General features: G+C 34.9%; 1 protein-coding gene across 6 annotated transcripts in view; it reads left to right on the top strand.

The window, feature by feature from the left end:
• The first annotated feature begins 8,601 nt into the window (after positions 1-8,601).
• Positions 8,602-19,199, top strand: part of LOC108320232 (two-component response regulator-like APRR7) — a 41,437-nt gene continuing 30,839 nt past the window's right edge. For 2 of the 6 annotated variants that reach the window (XR_008248125.1, XR_008248124.1), the window contains exons 1-2: positions 8,602-8,881; positions 8,972-9,805. Coding sequence is in view for 4 of the 6 variants with exons in the window: in XM_017551603.2 (XP_017407092.2) it covers positions 9,472-9,805 (334 nt within the window). In the remaining 2 variants the exon portion in view is untranslated. The remainder of the gene's footprint in view (positions 8,882-8,971; positions 9,806-19,199) is intronic. The other 4 variants (XM_052875584.1, XM_052875583.1, XM_017551603.2 and 1 more) reach the window with 4 other exon arrangements.

Raw genomic sequence — 19,199 nt, 5'->3', positions numbered from 1 at the left:
GATGGCTCCAGTAGAGTTAGTTGAGCTTAAGAATCAGATTGAAGATCTACTAGAGAAGCAGTTCATTCGGCCAAGTTCATCACCATGGGGAGCTCCTGTGTTGTTGGTTAAGAAGAAAGATGGCAGTTCTCGGCTATGTGCGGATTATAGACAACTGAATAAGTTGACCATCAAGAACAAGTATTCGTTGCCTAGAATTGATGACTTGATGGATCAGTTGTATGGGGCTACTGTATTTTCCAAGATAAACTTGAGGTCAGGATACCATCAGATATTGGTGAAAGAGGGAGATGTGCAGAAGACAGCCTTTCAGTCTCGATATGGCCATTATGAGTATGTAGTAATGTCGTTCGGTGTTACTAATGCTCCAGCTATATTTATGGATTACATGAACCGTATATTCAGACCATTTTTAGATAAATTCGTTGTTGTTTTTATTGACGATATACTTATTTATTCTAAAACTCATGAAGAGCATAAGGATCACCTTAGAACAGTGCTCGGTGTGTTGAGGGAGAAGAAGCTTTATGCAAAACTGTCTAAGTGTGAATTCTGGATGAAGGAAGTGCAATTTTTGGGTCATGTAATCTCAACGGGTGGTATTTCTATGGATCCTGCAAAAGTACAAGTTGTACTTCAATGTGAAAGACCCCGTTCGGTCACTGAGATAAGAAGCTTTGTGGGATTAGCGGGCTACTATAGGCGGTTCATTGAAGGATTTTCCAAGATAGTAGCGCCGTTGACGCAGATGACCAGAAAAGATCAACCTTTTACATGGACTGAGCGGTGTGAAGATAACTTTCAAGAGTTAAAGCGTAGGTTGACGAACGCTCCAGTATTAGTAATTCTGGATGCAGGAAAATCTTTTGAAGTCTTCTGTGATGCCTCATATCATGGTTTGGGTTGTGTTTTGATGCAAGAAAGAAGAGTGGTTGCTTATGCTTCTCGGCAGTTGAAGATTCATGAGAAGAATTATCCCACTCATGACTTAGAGTTGACAGTTGTGGTGTTTGCCTTGAAGATTTGGAGGCATTATTTGTATGGTTCTCAGTTTCAAGTGTTTAGTGATCACAAGAGTTTGAAGTGTCTCTTTGATCAAAAGGAATTGAATATGAGGCAAAGAAGGTGGATGGAGTTCTTAAAAGACTATGAGTTTGAGTTGTTATATCACCCAGGAAAAGCTAATGTTGTGGCGGATGCATTAAGCAGAAAGGTTGTCCATGTTGCTACCATGATGGTTCGAGAATTAAGTTTGGTTGAGAGTTTTAGAGACTTAAGATTGCAATTTGAGTTGGAGCCGAGCGGTATTAGGTGTTGTAATCTCAAGTTAGCAAGTGATTTGCTAGAGCAAATTAAAGAGAAGCAGTCAGCTGACATGGAATTACAGAATATTAAAGAGACGATCCGTTCAGAACAAGGAAAAGATTTCAGTATAGGGACGGACAGTCTCTTAAAGTTCAGAAATAGGGTTTATGTGCCTAATAATGGGGAGTTGAAGAGATTGATTCTTGAGGAAGGCCATCAAAGTCGTTTTAGCATGCATCTAAGCATGACTAAAATGTATCAAGATCTCAAAGAATCATTTTGGTGGCCGGGCATGAAGAGTGATGTGGCTTGGTTTATATCTTCTTGTTTAACTTCTCAAAGAGCTAAGGCATCAAAGACCAGGCGGTCTACTCAAGCAATTGGATATTCCTGAGTGGAAATGGGATAACATTGCTATGGATTTTGTTACCCATTTACCTCGAACAGTCAGGAATCACGATGCTATTTGGGTGATAGTAGATCGACTAACTAAAAGTGCTCATTTCTTAGCTGTTAATTTGAAGATGTCAATGGCCAAGTTGGCTCAACTCTACATCAACAAAGTGGTTCGATTACATGGGGTTCCTTCCAGTATCATATCCGATCGAGATCCTCGGTTTACTTCTCGGTTTTGGCAGTCTTTGCAAAGTGAATTGGGCAGCAGTCTAAATATGAGTTCGACTTATCATCCTCAGACAGACGACCAATCTAAAAGAGCGATCCAAACATTAGAAGATCTGTTGAGAACCTGCATTTTGGATCATTTGGGAGTCTGGGATGAAGTGTTACCCTTAGTAGAATTCACTTATAATAATAGTTTTCATTCCAATATCGGTATGACTCCATTTGAAGCACTTTATGGAAGGAAGTGTAGGACTCCACTTTGTTGGTTTAAAGATGGAGAATTTGTGTTAACTGGGCCAGAACTGGTACAACAGACAACTGAGAAGGTGAAACTGATTCAAGAAAGGTTGAAAGTGTCTCAGAGTAGGCATAAGTCCTATGCCGATCGCAGAAGAAGACCTTTAGAATTTGCTGCTGGAGATCACGTCTTTCTTAGACTGCATCCTACTACTGGTGTTGGAAGAGTCGTTCTGTCTAATAAGTTGTCTCCTAAGTTTATTGGTCCTTATCAGATTCTAAGGCATATAGGACCAGTTGCTTATGAGATAGCCCTACCTCCTCAACTAGCCAACCTTCACTCGGTTTTTCATGTGTTAGTACTAAGAAAGTATGTGAGAAGATACAACCAGTCATCATTGTCGAGAGCCTGACTAAGATACTTAAAGGAAAATCTATCAGTCTAGTCAAGGTGGTATGAGACAAGAGGAAATGTGACTTTACCTGGGAGCTGGAAGAGGTCATGAGGGAGTTGTATCCTCACCTATTCTCTGGTAAGTTTCAATTTTCGAGGACGAAAATTTTTGCAGTTAGGGAGAATGTCAGAACCCTAAATTTCTGTAGAGAAAGTGGAAGCCAAGTGGAAGGGTGAGAATTTAGAAATTCAGAAAGTGGAAGACAGGTGTGAGTAGCAGAGTGGACCGATCGGTTTTTTACAGTAGTATTTAAGTGAAAATTTCAAATCTGGTGCCACTTTCTGCATGGACTCTCTTCCCCAACTTTCTGAAATCTCATTTTCTCCTCCTTCTCTCTAACTTCTCTATAAATTATCCTCCTTTTCTCTACAAATTCTCACGCTTTCCTTCATCTGATCATTCATCAGATTGTGTCTAAGATTGGTTGGTAGCAAGAGTTCTCTTTTCAACGATCAAGTGGTGGTTTGACCAGGTAGGTTTTTCTTATTCTGAGAAAGTCTAGTTTCTGGAACATGCAAGCCAAGTTTTGTTTGCATGTGTTTATCTTCTTCTTCTTTTAAAATTCTGATCACAATTCTGGTCTTGTGGTTGGTCTGTTTTCCTCAACTAGTGAATCTTAGGTTTTGAGACTTTTGGTGGTGAGCAAGTTCTTCACTGTGAGCGTTGTGTTCTATTACGAGGTAAGGGAAGCTATTTAGTTTAATTGTTTGAGTGATGATTCTGTGTTTGTGTGAAATTGAATGATTTGATGATTTGGTTATGTTGTATGAAATGTTGTGTTTATGAGTTTGGTGATCCTGTATAAGTCTGCAGAAGTTTTGCAGAAAAGCTGAGTGTTCGGTCTTGACCGCTCGGTCATGGTCAGTGAATAATTCATCAATAGAGTTAGATTTTTAGTCTTACCCGTGCATGGCCGCTCGGTCTTAGGTGAGTGATTGACATCCTAGTGGTTTATGATTCCGTAATAATGATCAGTCTTATCGGGTTGGGTAGTCTTGTTAGCGATAATTCTTATACTAGTGTTAGATCTCGTACTTGGACTAGGCTTAAATACATTAGTTAAATAAGATATTTGTTCTTATACATAGTTCAGCCATATTGTTGTAACGATCGGATTCTTAACAGTGTTAGATCTTATAAATAGTATTTAGAATCAACCTTAAGTGTTCGGATCAAACTGTTAGAGGTCGTCTTAGGTTATAGCGCTCGGTTTCATTAGTATTTTAATTAGCTTTGGTATTCGACCATTTCCTCAACCTTATCTAGTATGGATCGTTCGGTCCTATTCTTTAGATAGTGAAATACCGTTCGGTCTTACACTAAGAGTCCAGTTTGATTTATAAGTATTCAATCTAAGTTTAAGTGTTCGATTTTCTTCTCTGAATGAATATTTGATATTTTCACTATGTAGCTCTGATTGGTTGAGATAATAGTATTGATCTAATGTGTATGGGGAATTTTATGGATATTCCAATAAGGTATATGTTTCATGTAATGTGGAAGAGAATTCCAAGGAGGAATGTCTCAATGAAATGTGTATTGATGTGGTAAAGTATGAATATGGATAGTGAAATTCACGGAGTTCATCCTGATATTCTGATGACTACCAATTCTCAAGTAGAGATGGGTAAGACATTGTGTGAGAATGGCAGGAGGTCCTAGCCCATAGGTTATTGGGTGAGTTATAACTGACTAACCTCGGGTGGCAACTGGTGGTTTTCCAGTTACTATACCACCCGAGTGCATGAACGACTTCAAGCTACATATTCATACAATCTGGATGGTCAAGTCAAGTGTTCGGTTTATGCATGAAGTATAGTGTTCGGTAGTGTATGCTTATTTGTATTTGCATTGGTTGTACTTGTAGAAATTGTATGTATGTATAGTAAATTAAATTACATTAGCTTACCCTTATTTTCTGTTTGTTCATGTTTCCGTTTGGTTTTTCTCTTGCGATGATCACCTTTTGGGTGTGAGCAGAAGGAGAAGAGTGTACGTTGGAGCAGGAGTTGGACGACGAGAATCCTGCTGTTTAGTTTATGATCGTTCGGTCATATTAGTGCTTATAGTTTTGGGTGAACCGTTCGATCACCACTATACTCTTGAATTAACTGATCGGTTATGGGTATAATTTTGCAGTAGTATAGAAAGCTTTTGTAAAGTTTTAAATTTTATGGTTATTTTGTAATAACGGTAAGATTAACTTTATGACCTATAATTGTTCTATCATATTATTAAATGATGATACTTGTATGTAGTTTTATGCTATATTTTTTGGGATATTACAATTCTCAATTTTAATTAATTATTATTAGTATTTATAATAATTTACAAAAAAAATTCTCAAATTACGTATAGTTTCTATTCCTCTATCATCTTTTATATTTAGGTTTAATCATCTCGGACATCCCTATTTATGTAGGATTTTCTCAAATAAGTCCTCGTATTGTAAATGTTCTCGATTAGGTCCCTTATTCTGAAAAATTGAATCAATTTAGACCTCGCCGTTAGTTCCGTACTAACATCGTTAAAGGAGGTGACACGTGTCAGTTCGTGGTTTTTTTGAATTATTTTTTATTTATTTTTAATTTTTTTAAAAAAATAAAATTGAAAAAAAAATGCGACGTGTCAAACTGATATTGTGCCACGTGGCAATGACAGTGTGACATGACACTAACACGACCACGTGTCATTGTCAGGCTACCTGTCATTATATTAGTCTCAATATGGTCCCTGTATTTTTATTATGTCACAATATGATCCCTGTATTTTTATTTTGTCTCAATTTAGTCTTAATTTTAAAAATTAAACAATTTGGTCCCTTTTCAAATTCAAACAAAATATAAATTGTATATAAATCTTAACAAATATTTTTGTTAAAATTGATATTTTTGTCAATGAGCTAATTCATTTGGAAAATTCACACCACCATGTTATGTCACTGTTTTTTTTAAACCTTATAGGTATATTTAAATAACATAATTAACATTTATATAATTAAGTAAATATAAATATAATTAAACTTAATCTTGTTAAAAATATTTAATAAAAATATCAATTTTAATAAAAATATTTGTTAAAATTTATATAAAATTTAAATTTTGTTTGAATTTGAGGAGGGACAAAATTGTTTAATTTTTAAAATTAAGTCTAAATTGAGACAAAATAAAAATACAGGGATCAAATTGAGACACAGTAAAGATATAGGGATCAAATTGAGAGTAATGCAATGACACGTGGCACTGTTAGTGCCATGTCACATTGTCATTGCCACGTGACACAATATCAGTTTGACACGTGGCTTGTTTTTTAATTTTATTTTTTAAAAAAAATTAAAAATAATTCAAAAATTCAAAAAAACCCCGAACTGACACGTGTCATCTCCTTTAACAGTGTTAGTACAGAACTAACGGCGAGATCTAAATTGATTCACATTTTCACAATAAGAGACCTAATCGAGAGTATTTACAATACGAGGACCTATTTGAGCAAATCCTACAAAAATAAAGATATCCGAGATGATTAAACCTTATATTTATTTATAAATTGCTTTTTAACAATATTTAAAAGTCATAGTTAAAAACAATCTTTGATCTTAAATAGTTGGTTCTAGATCTAACACAGAAGTATATATTTGAAAGTATTTTTTTCACCACATTCTTAATTATAACATAATTTAAAAGTTATATATTTATTATCATTAAGTCTATAAAATTATTTATTTACTGTACAAACAAAAATACGAGTGTCTATATATAATCAAGTTTGCTACGAATGATTGAATATGAATTTCTCTCGTTAATTAAATGATATTCCATTAAAAAACAAAAGTAAGGAGTTTTCTTGTTTCAAAATGCAAACTCTAAAAAACCTGTACTTTAAACCCAGATGATTAAATTTGATTAATGATTTGTTAAATTTTATATTTTTATGAATAAGTAGTATTTTTTTACAAACTACTAAATCTTAATATTAATACCAACACATTATTGATATAAATTAATAGTAAAAGTTTTATATTTAAATTATATCATACGGAAAGTATAACGTTTGGCCTCCCTTTAGTTTCAACCGCTCGACCATCCATGTGTACGAACGTTCAAGCAGTCAGGCTGTTCGTCCTCAAAGGTGTTCGTCCTTTGGTTTCAACCGCTCGACAACTCATGTGTACGAGCGTTCAAGCAGTCGGTCGTTCGGCCTCCCTTTAGTTTCAACCACTCGACCACTCATGTGTACCGCTTTTTTGCCGTTCGACTTCACGTCTTTTTGGTCCTTCAAAACTCAACCGCTCGGTCATCCTTGGTTTGAAACGATCAGACCAAAGATGAGCAACAACCAGAAACACGCTCTCTAATACAGCGAATACAGCCTCCCTCAAACTCATAAGTCCTATAGTTACCACGTCCGTAAAAACGGAACCGTTAACTCGGACTTGGGGGGCATGTTATGTAGTAAGATCTTTATTACATAAAATATCTTAGATATTATATTTATTACATAAAATATCTTAAATGGTTAAGATATTTATAAAGTAACTAACCACATTTTTAGGTAAGGTGGTTAATTTTATTTTGCTTATAAATACAATAACAGGGCAAAAGTTCAGGTACGTTCTCTTTATGTCTAGAGACCCTAAATAATATTTCAGAGCAGTATCATAATCACTCTCTTGAGAGTTGAGGCTCCATAACTCATATCTGACTTGAGCGTCGGAGTATCTTTGCAGGTACCTCCTCCTCCTTTGGCGAGTATGAACAACAACAATTGGAAAAGAGCAAGCGTCCCAGACAGCTAAGAGCAACAAATACACACTGGAAAACATCTACACCGAAACATTTTATATTTATTATCATTAAGTCTTTAAAATTATTTATTTACTGTACAAACAAAAATACGAGTGTCTATATATAATCAAGTTTGCTACGAATGATTGAATATGAATTTCTCTCGTTAATTAAATGATATTCCATTAAAAAACAAAAGTAAGGAGTTTTCTTGTTTCAAAATGCAAACTCTAAAAAACCTGTACTTTAAACCCAGATGATTAAATTTGATTAATGATTTGTTAAATTTTATATTTTTATGAATAAGTAGTATTATTTTACAAACTACTAAATCTTAATATTAATACCAACACATTGTTGATATAAATTAATAGTAAAAGTTTTATATTTAAATTATATCATACGGAAAGTATAACGTTTGGAAGAGAAATATAGTTTTTTTTTTAAATTATTTGTAAAACAAAATCAATAAATATTCCATTAGAATAATATGAATAAACAAAATATTTGATGTTGATAATTCGAAGTAACGAAACAATGCGATATTCAAGGTGCAATTATATAATAGGAACGACGTCATCTCAGACAAATTAAATTATAAATATTTCAGTTCTTTATTTGGATAGATATAATATATCTAATTATTATTTAACTTTATTAATAATATTTAATATAAATATATTTTTTATTCATATTTATTAATCTATGAAGTTTGAATTTAAAATAGATTAAAAATATAATTTTGTTTAAATCACATTGATATGCAATAACTTCTATAGATTGGGTAGATTAATGAGCGGAAAGTAATGTTTTTATATTGCGGACTTAATCAACAATAGAAATCATAATTTAACTAAATTTTTAATTTTATGTACGAATCTCTAAGGTCATTACCGTCATTTTATGTTGACACAAATTCGGTGAAGTTGTGACTTTGCACTTAAAGCCAGAATCCTGTGAAGCGAGATTATGCCACGTGTCCTTTTTCAAATCTTGAAGATCTTCTCTTAGCCTTGTTCGTTCTCGACCACCAGGCTTTTGATTTGATCCACGTCAGCAGAGTCGCGTCTGCAAAAACATGCAGACTTGGAAATATCTTCGCCACGTGGCAGTTCGCGAACATTCCACACCTTCCCTTCGTCCACGTCATCAACCGCGGTCATCGCGCTTCCAACCCACCCAATATCTTTCTTTTTCCTTCTCCTCTAAACTTAACGTCGGCGTTATCTGCTTCTCCACCGTCCTTTCATATTGGTCAATCTCGTTTCATCTTCACAATAGAACACGATCCACCTTCAAGACTTTTTCCCCATTTATGGATAACTTTATTTTGGATAAATTGTTTATCCTAATTTCGCTTTAAGGTTTAACAGCGGTTTCATTTTTATTATTATTGTTATTATTATGACGTAATGACGTAATTCCAATCTTTTGTGTAATGACTCCATAATGGCGATTTGTGAAGTTTCTCACCTGGTAATCCTCGTTTTATTTTTTGAAATTTTTGATTTGGAATGAGGATATCTTCTTCTTCTTTCTATTTTCAAATCTATTCGTTTTTGACAGTGTCAGCGATTTAGCACGAAGAATACGATGCGTCGTTTCTGGTTCTGGATGTTCATGTTTGAGCAACGATCTTGTGTGTGTACGGTTACTGCTCTGAAGTTTTGAATTTTCAGTAAATTAAATCACGGAAGGCCTCAGTAAGTTCTTCAGCTTAGTTAGGGTTTGGAAGATACTTACGAAGAAAAATTGAAGCACTTCTTGCAGGATCCATCGTTAGTTTTGAATAATTTTGTGTTGAATTTGAAGTGAATGGTCTAAGAAAGTGATTGTACGCCATTAGGGTTAGAGTTGTTGTAGAAAGGGTTTTGTTTGAGAGCGCTGTGGATATTTGGTCAAGGCATTTGCTAGTCTTTCTTGTATTCGTTGTATATATATTTTTTAACTGCATATCTAGTGATTTGCAGTTGCATTTGGGTTGGGGTTCGTGGAGATTGTTGGATGTGTGCTGTTTTTCTTTGGATGAGGACGGGTTATATTCACTGTAAATTTGGGCATTCTGGATGACAAGGGTTGTCCAGATGAGTGTCGATGGTGACAGCAAAGAGCTGAAAGAACTGAGTCAGCGCTTACGAGATGGGAAGAAGATTGCTGGCGGGGAACACGAGTTATGCGAGGGTGATGAAGTGAAATGCAATGGATTAGCTGAGGGAGTTAAGGCTGGACAGGAGGGGACTGTGGAGTCCTCTGCTCAGCAGCATATTCCACAGCCTCAAGGGGCAATAATATGTTGGGAGAGATTTTTGCATATTAGATCCCTTAAGGTTTTGCTTGTGGAGATTGATGACTCTACTCGTCATGTTGTCACTGCACTGCTTCGCAATTGTAGTTATGAAGGTTAGTTATCTGATTATAATTAAATCCTTTAATAATTTGGTTAGGTCTGAGCACCAACCTTTTAACAACTCCTGTTTGATTTGTATAATTTTATGTTGCTTATCTTCTTTTGTATGTTTATTAGCTGTACATACGAGTGCATGCTAAAAATAGTAGACGTATTATTACCTTTGTCCTGCTAATATGATGATTGTTCATGTGTGTAAATGTTTAACTTTTAATATCTAAAAATTGGTTAATGATCCATTCAAAATCAACTTTTAAGGTCAGGTTTGTACTCACTTCTATCTATAATTTGATTATATCTTTAGTTAATGTGACATCTTCAATACATAACTTCACACTAAGAACAGAGCTTCTCAAACATGAGACCAAATATTTGTGAGTAGTTCAATAGCAAATGACATGATAGACTCACCAAATTTTGTCAGGACAAGTTCAAAAACCAGTTGTTGGACAATTATGAAGGGATTACACAATGGAGAGATCTTCACCAATGAGTCACGAGTCAACAGTACAATAGAACTTTACTCTACCTTCAACCTAAAACTTTAGGGTTATATGATGTTGGTCTTTCTCATTTATGTGTTACTCAACTTTCCCATTTCTACACAATGCAAGACCTCAACTCATATTTGAACTCCAACAATTGCCCCTTATGTTTAAGTCCCTTCCACATTGATACATTATCTTTTGAGTTAGAACATTTCTTAATCACGAGTACCGTACCGGTGACTATTACTTGTGTTGCGGTATCATAATGAGACACTTGTATGAAACTTTTATCAGAAAGACTTTCGACACTTGTTCCATATCGTATTCGATTAAGTTGGTCATTGAGATGAACTAGGCTTTGATACCACTTTACAAAGTAGATTTAGGCCTAGCTTGATCTTACAAAATCAATTTTTGAAGTGAAGTTTGTACCTGCTTATATACTAAATTTGGGTATATCTCTAGTTAACATTGGATTTTCAACACACTCTCTTATGTCGACGATTGGACATCTTAAGTGTGAGACTAGATATTTGTAAATAGTTTGATTGTGAACCTAATAGTGGGTGACACTATGGACCCAACAAACATTGCTAGAATAAGATGTGACACTATGGATCCAACAAACACTCGTAGAATAAGATGTGATACTATCTTAAGAAGTGAGTTTTAGGTATGACTAAATGTCACAAAATTGATTTTTAAGGTAAGGTTTGCAACTATCATACACTAATCCGGCCATATCTCTACTCAATGTGGAACCTCCAACAATACTCAACACTTGTAGGACTACATTGATGCTTTCTCTCTTGTGGCCAAATGGCTTTTGTTAGACTCCTATTACATGGTTTACATGGTCGTTATTCTTTGTTTTTCCTTGTTTCAACTTGGTATAAACATCCTTATAATTGCTTTGCGGGAGTCCTCTTCTATGATTTGTTAGCTTCATATGCCCCTATATGGACTTGAGTAGTCCCTTCAAATTTGGTTTGACTCCTTATGTACTACTTTGTAGCTTTTTCGTATGTGTTAGAATAATTACATCTATGTATCATCATTAAGCCTACTTAGGGTGTAGTGTGCTAGTCTTTATGAGTTGTATCTATAATAGTACCTAGTTCTGCACCTAGGTGTCTAGTGCAGTCCCTTAATTTTCCATGTACTTTTGTATAAGTTCTTTATTATAAATAGAGGAGTGTGAGAGGATCAATTAAGCCCTCTAGAAATATATTTTTCAGTTTCAATCTCAAGTGTATGATTTGCATTTCAGCTAACCATTGTGCTTTTTTCTAGTGTCATTTTCTTCAAGGATGCATTTATATCATTGTTTATGTGGATGATATTGTCATAACATGCATCAACGTGGTATTCTCCACCCTAAACAATTCCTCTCATGTTAGTTCCAAACTAAAATCCTTGGTAAATTTTTATATTTCCTTGGCATTGAAGTTACTTAATCGACAGGACAATTGTTATAAGCTATTTATATTTTGGGTCCATGAGCAAATTAAGCAGTGCAGTATTTCTTAACATAGGACCCTATCAAAGTCAAAATGTCAAACTGTTGAGTTGTGAATTCACATTAGTAAAAAGAGAGATTACAGAAAAAGTGTGTTACTAGTACACACTTAGGTATTATAAGAGTTTTAAAAAATTGGTTAGTGTTGGATTTCCTACATTGACTATGGATATGGTCAAAATATATTATAGACATGGATGCAAGCTCACCTTATTAGTTAGTTTTATGAGATTTAGTTAGGTTTAAAATTCACTTTTAAGATGCATATAAGAAAGTGTGGGTTTAATCCTGTTAAAATATGTACTAAATATAAGTTAGAATATGTATTTAATGTAGGTAGTTAGCATCTGTGTTGGAAAACTGCTATATGTTGTACCTATGCGCTCTTAGCTAGATGTTCCTGGTGAATTTTTCTTATGTGAATAACAAAGGATCAATAATCTCTTATGCTCTTTTTCTCATATTTTCAGTCTTAAGTAATCCTAGCAGGTTTGTTGGCCTATTGTGCCACATTCTATTTGACACGTCACAAATTTCTACTTTCATGCTTGAGATGTCTTGTCGTGACATGAGGGGGTGTGATAGAGATCCTACGTTGACTAGAACTATGATTGAATTATATTATTTAAGTGAGTGTAGACCTCACCTTACTAGTTGATTTTATAAGGTTGAGTTAGGCCTAAATTCACTTTTTAAGAGTTGGATTTGTAACTACTTTTTTGTTAGGTCCACACAATGTGACAATCACGAAACTAATTAGAGATCTTTGTGGATCACTTTGTCCATGAGTAACAATGTTCACACCCACCCTTTAGGCTCTTTTTGAAAGGATTAGTGATAAAATTGGTCATGGAGTATGGTGCCACTTTACTACCATTTTGTTAAGAGAGAAATTGGGAAGGAATATAATGGATTATGTGTATTGAGTACACATAGAAGTATTCTTATTTATAAAGATGAAGAAATAAAATAGTAGCAAGCAAAATCAATATCTATTAAGTTTAACTCAACTTTGCAATATTGATTTTTAAGGACTTGAGAATTAAACTGTAAAATAATTCTAGAGGGCTTGATTGATCTCTTTCATAATCTTCTATTTAAAAAAATAAATTGATACAAGAGTACATGATAATTAGGGTAACCTTAGACACAATATAATCATGATAAACAGGGTAACCTAGACACAATATAATCATGATAAACAGGGTAACCTAGACATAATATAATCATGATAAACAGGGTAACTTAGACACAATATAATCATGATAAATAAGATAGTCCTAGACACAATATAATCATGATAAATAGGATAAATATTCTAACACTCGCCCTCAAGCTGGAGCATACAAATTGTATCTGCCAAGCTTGGAATAAATAAACTCAGTCCAACAAAATCAACATGTCTAAAATGTTGAGGAAATAAACGTGGTAACTTTGGCTTCGATAAGATGTACATATGCTTCAGACCATCAAGAGAGAATGTCTATAAACCAAATTGGACTCATAAACCAGCGTAACCAAAGAGACTCCTCATAAGCTTATGGAGAATAATATTGGACAACCACGAAACTTCATCTAGCACCATGAACATAGGATGACTTTGACAAAGTTGATTTCCATCAAAAGTGAATGATGAGTGGTAGACAACGACAAACTTTAGAGACTGGATTGCCATCAAGTAAGGATGGAGCCTGCATGGCTAAAAGCGACAAAAATGCAGGGACTGCTATCTCTGACTAGTTGGGGCCTACAGTGGCTGAAAGCGACAAAACTGCAGGGACTGTCATCTTTGACTAATTGGGGCCTGCAGTGGCTGAAAGCAGGGACCGTCATCTCTGACTAGTTAGGGCCTCTAACTAGTGGCTGGAACATACTCCCCCTCACTGCAGGGATTACATTTCCATCACTGACTGATGGGACTTGCAGGGACTAAATTGCCATCACTAATTGATGGAGCCTGCAGGGACTAAATTGCCATCAAGTAAGGATGGAGCCTGCAGTGGACAAAAACATACTACAGGGACTAAACTGCCATAAGGATGGGGCTTGTAGTGGCTAAAAGCGACAAACTACAAAATGACAAACTACAGGGATTAAATTGCCATTAGTGACTGATGGGGCCTGTAGTGGTTGAAAGATACTCCCCTCATGGCGAATGACGGAAATAACGACGCGCTGATGACAAATCGTGAAGGTGGAAGATCATAATGGTCTCCTTTATTCATCAAAGCATCCAAAAACATATTTGACAAGGGACTGGTGAAATTGTTTGACTAAGATTCTGAATCTTGGTAGAAATAGACTCCCCTCATGCCATGAGGAACCTTCAACCTATGACTTTGGTGTTGAAATTCCTTGGTGCTAACCAACTAATAGCACTGACTCTCCTGTTGACTTGTAAATAAATGACACAAGCCATCAGGAACATCACAGCTGCTACAATATGTAAAGCTAAACACATTATGAAAGAGGCTAAGGAACAATGCTGAAACAAAAAATATTTTTTTCTTTTGGTCCAGCGAGACAAACGACAGCGACACATTATGATTCTGACATTGGGAAGGTGACTTGTGACAAACACGCGTTGGAAGCTGATCAGAGAGAAGTCGTCCGTGACGTTACGTTACGTGTTGATTATATCTCTAGATGACCATGTAGGATCTCCAACAATAAGAAATATTTTGGTAAGATATTCCTTTTAAGTCATATCATATTTAGGCTATTAGGACCAATGAACAAACCTTTTAATGGGATAGAAGGGTTTCTTAAAAAAATTCTTTTAAAGATGGTGGGTTCACTAGGCAAACACTTTGGTAGCATGTTGAGAAGAGAGAAATTGAGAAGAAATATAATGTATTCATGTGTATATACCTATGTACTCTTATTTATAATGAATTCATGTGTATATACACATGTTCTCTTATTTATAATGAATTCATGTGTATATACATATGTTCTCTTATTTATAATGAAGAGATACAATACTAGGAAACAAAATCAATATTTAATAGTGAGAAATATTTAGTAAGATATTTTCCGATCAAATCATATTATGTCTTCCTATTTAATATAATCAAATCATATCTTGAAGAGGCTCCATGTGTATATACGTATGTTCTCTTATTTATAATGAATTCATGTGTATATACATATGTTCTCTTATTTATAATGAAGAGATAAATACTAGGCAACAAAATCAATATTTAATAGTGAGAAATATTTAGTAAGTTATTTTCCGATCAAATCATATTATGTCTTTCTATTTAATATAATCAAATCATATCTTGAAGAGGCTCCATGAGTTTTTTAATTGGTTGTAAAATCACCTCTACATGAGTTCTCTCTTTTTGAAGTAATATTGCCCTTAATTTATTACAACTAGGAGGTTGGTTGCATAAGAAAATACTTTCCTATAACAAGGATTTCATGCTAGATGAAATGACAATCTTGCAGATTAAATGATTCTACCAATTTCATAATCAAGTTGCTTTCGACCTTGCATATTAAACACAACATCTATAGTTTTTCTCCTTTTCGGATCAACATTACCATTGTTTTGTATCCATTGGTGAGGATACTGGGTTGAGGAAACAAATTTTGTTTTTAACTTCTTCAATGTAGCCTCATTGTCCAACATCTTGAATTGTTGAGTTTGGCATTTGTTACCTTTTCACAAGCTTCAATCCCCTTCTCAAAATTTTCAACAAGTGTTCCCTCACTCTAATGTAAGATCTGTTAAATGTTAAATCACAAAATTTGCATTTAATTTCTTAATTTCCACCACCAGAACCACGTGCAGTTATTATCTTTGTAAGATATTTCCATAGACGCTTAGCATCGTCATCTTGTTCCTGGGCTGGACAAGAACTAGAAGGTTGGGAACACTCATCTCTACTATAATTTCTGACAAATAAAGGAACACGATGCATCCAATTTATGATAACCGATGACTGCTAAACCTAGCTGGCTCTCGATACCAACTTAGAATTGAGAGAGAAACTGAAAATATTTTATTATTATTGTCTTCTTCACCCTAATACACATACTACCTTATTTAAGGGATAGTTGATCAACATAAAAACGGAAAAACATAAGGCTCCTAAAAAGCCCACACTAAAAAGCCTACTAGAAAATACATTATATTTCAACAAAAATAATGATAACAACCAGTTTTACACAGTAACTTTGATCACATTATTCTAAATACTAATTTTTTATATGGACCCTGCGAATGTAAATAATCATAAAAAATAAATAAGACTTATTTTATTATTCTCAAATCATAAAAAATACATTCTCATACCCTCTATTTGTAATAATCTAGTTCTCCTAAAAAGGAAAATAGGGAAACTAGGAAAACTAGGAAAAATAAAATAAAATAAAAGATTATGTATCTATTTCCTCTAATTAGGAAGATTCTAAAGATATTATCTTAAATTACAACACTCCCCCTCAAGTTGGTAAATGAATATCAATCATTCCCAACTTGCCTACAAGATCTTGAAATCTACCTGGAGGAAGCCCTTTTGTAAAAATATCTGCTATTTGAAGTTCTGTAGGAACACGAGTTGTAATTACAAAGCCTCTGTCAAGACTATCTTTGATGAAATGTCTGTCAATTTCAATGTGTTTGGTTCTGTCATGCTGTACTGGATTATGGGCTATGCTCACAGCAGACTTATTGTCACAGTGTAGTTGCACCGGGTTTTCCACTTTGACTTTAAGATCATCCAAAATGATTTTCATCTAGAGTCCTTCACACATTCTTTGAGCAAGGGCTCGAAATTCAGCTTCTGCACTAGAACGAGATACTCTATCTTGCTTTTTGCTTCTCCATGTTACGAGACTATCTCCAAGAAACACACAATACCCAGAAGTAGATTTTCTGTCAGTAATAGAACCTGCATAGTCAACATCAGTATATATTTTCATAGTCAATGTGTCTTCTCTTTTGAATAATAGCCCCTTTCCTGGACTTGACTTCAAGTATTGGAGAATTTTGTCAACTGCTTGTGTGTCTCTCTCTTGGATCATGCATAAATTGGCTCACTACACTAACTGCATAAGCAATGTCTGGTCTTGTGTGTGATAGATAAATCAATTTTCCCACCAATCTCTGATATTGGGCCTTTTCTACAGGAGCACTTTCTTCATTTCCTATTCTATGATTCTGTTCTATACGAACTGTTGAGGTTGTACATCCCAACTTTCCTGTTTCTTTGAGGAGATCAAGTACATATTTTCTTTGGGAGATGAAAATTCCGTTCTTGGAGTAGGCAACCTCTATTCCAAGAAAATATTTGAGTTTTCCTAGGTCTTTCATTTCAAATAGAGCTCCCAATTTTTCTTTTAATGCCAATTTTTCTGTTTCATCATCTCCTCCAATAATCATATCATCCACATAGACAAGCAATAGAGTGAGTTTACCTGTAGAAGAGTTCTTTATGAATAGAGTATGATCTCCTTGGCTTTGTCTGTATCCCAAGGAAACCATTGCTTTTCTAAATCTTTCAAACCATGCTCTAGGGGATTGCTTAAGACCATAAAGTGCTTTCTTCAAGAGGCATACCTTGTTTCTTTCATTTTTCACTTCAAAACCTGGGGGAATCTCCATGTACACTTCGTCATGTAGATTTCCATGAAGAAAGGCATTCTTCACATCCAGCTGGTGTAAGTCCCATCCAAAATGGGCAGCCAAAGCGAGAATAACTCGAACTGTATTCATCTTATGCATTGGGGCAAATGTCTCTTCATAATTAATCCCATATGTTTGGGTATATCCTTTTGCCACCAATCTAGCTTTATATCTTTCTGTTGTACCATCTGCCTTTTGTTTCACCCTACTGCCTTCTTGGCTCTTGGCTTATCAACAATCTCCCAAGTTGAATTTCTTTCTAATGCATTCATCTCTTCTTTCATGGCTTGATTCCAATGTTCAAGTTTCATGGCCTCCTGGATTGAAGTAAGAATTTTTGTGGCATCAATGGCAGCAATAAAACTTCTGTGTTTATCAGAGAGATTGTTAGTGCAAACATACTGAGAAATAGGATATTTAGCACATGATCTTCTTCCCTTTCTCAATGCAATGGGTAAATCCTCAATAATACTTACGGGTAAATCCTCAGTAATACTTACCTCCTCATTGATATCTTCAGGGATCCTCACCTCCGGAGTAGACAAATTTTCTTGCTCGAGAGTCGAAGTGAGTTGTTCTCTTTCATATTTTTTGCCAAAAAATCTGTCTTCTTCCTCTTCTTCCTCACTGTGGACTATGGTAGCTTCATTGCTCAAGTCTTGGGCATCCTGCACGGACAAACATGGTAATGACAAGAAGGAGAGTTCATCCACTTCAAGTGCTTTCTCCCCCTGAAGTGGTGGACTAACATAAAAGGATTGTTTCATGAAAGGTGACATCCATGGTGATAAAGACGCGACGACTCTGAGGATGATAACATTTGTACCCTTTTTTATTAGAAGGATACCCAATAAAGACACATTTAAGAGCTCTGGGATCTAATTTACCACGATTTGGATGATGAGAGTGAACAAAAACAACACATCCAAAGACCCGACTAGGTAGACTCGTTAGTAGGGAACAAGAAGGAAGAAAAGACAATAAAGACTCTATAGGACTAATGCCATTTAAGATACGAGTGGATAACCTATTGATGAGATATGTGGCAGTTAACACAACTTCTCCCCAATAATATTTTGGAACAGACATTTGAAAAAGAAGAGCTCTAGTTATTTCAAGAAGTTGAGCCCAATTAACAGAAACACACATCTTAACATCTAATAGGTACAATCGTCAATAAAGGTATCAAACCATTTGGCCCCGGAAATAGAATCTATGACAGGACTCCAAACATCAGAGTAAGTTAAATCAAATGGAGAAATACTCTTTTTGTGACTAATAGGATAAGATGCATGATGATGTTTTGACAATTGACAAATATCACATTTAAAAGACTCAACATACTCTTTGGTAAACAAGTGGGGAAACAAGGACTTGATAAGATTAAATGAAGGATGCCCAAGCCTTTGATGATGTAACCAAATTTGAGATTTTGCCCTGAGACGTAGCTTGTTGACTCATGATTTTTGTGTTGCTTCGGTCATTAAACACTAAAAAATACAACCCACTCTGCTCCTTAGCAGTTAAAATTGTCTTCCCCGTGGCAAGGTCCTGAAAAACACAATAAGTTGGAAAAAATGTTACTGAACAATTTAAATCCTTTATGAGTTTTTGCACATAGATAGGACTATTAGCTAATTGAGGAACATGTAAAACATCCTTTAATACAATAGATGAGTCCAAAATTATATTCCCAGAGCCGCATATAGGTATACCCTGACCATTCTGTAATAAGTTGTTTTTTA

This window comes from Vigna angularis, chromosome 3, assembly GCF_016808095.1.
Source record: "Vigna angularis cultivar LongXiaoDou No.4 chromosome 3, ASM1680809v1, whole genome shotgun sequence".
In the NCBI taxonomy this organism is placed as follows: Eukaryota; Viridiplantae; Streptophyta; class Magnoliopsida; order Fabales; family Fabaceae; genus Vigna; species Vigna angularis.
The sequence above is the reverse complement of the archived record's forward strand: the minus strand, read 5'-3'. Positions and strand labels throughout refer to the sequence as shown.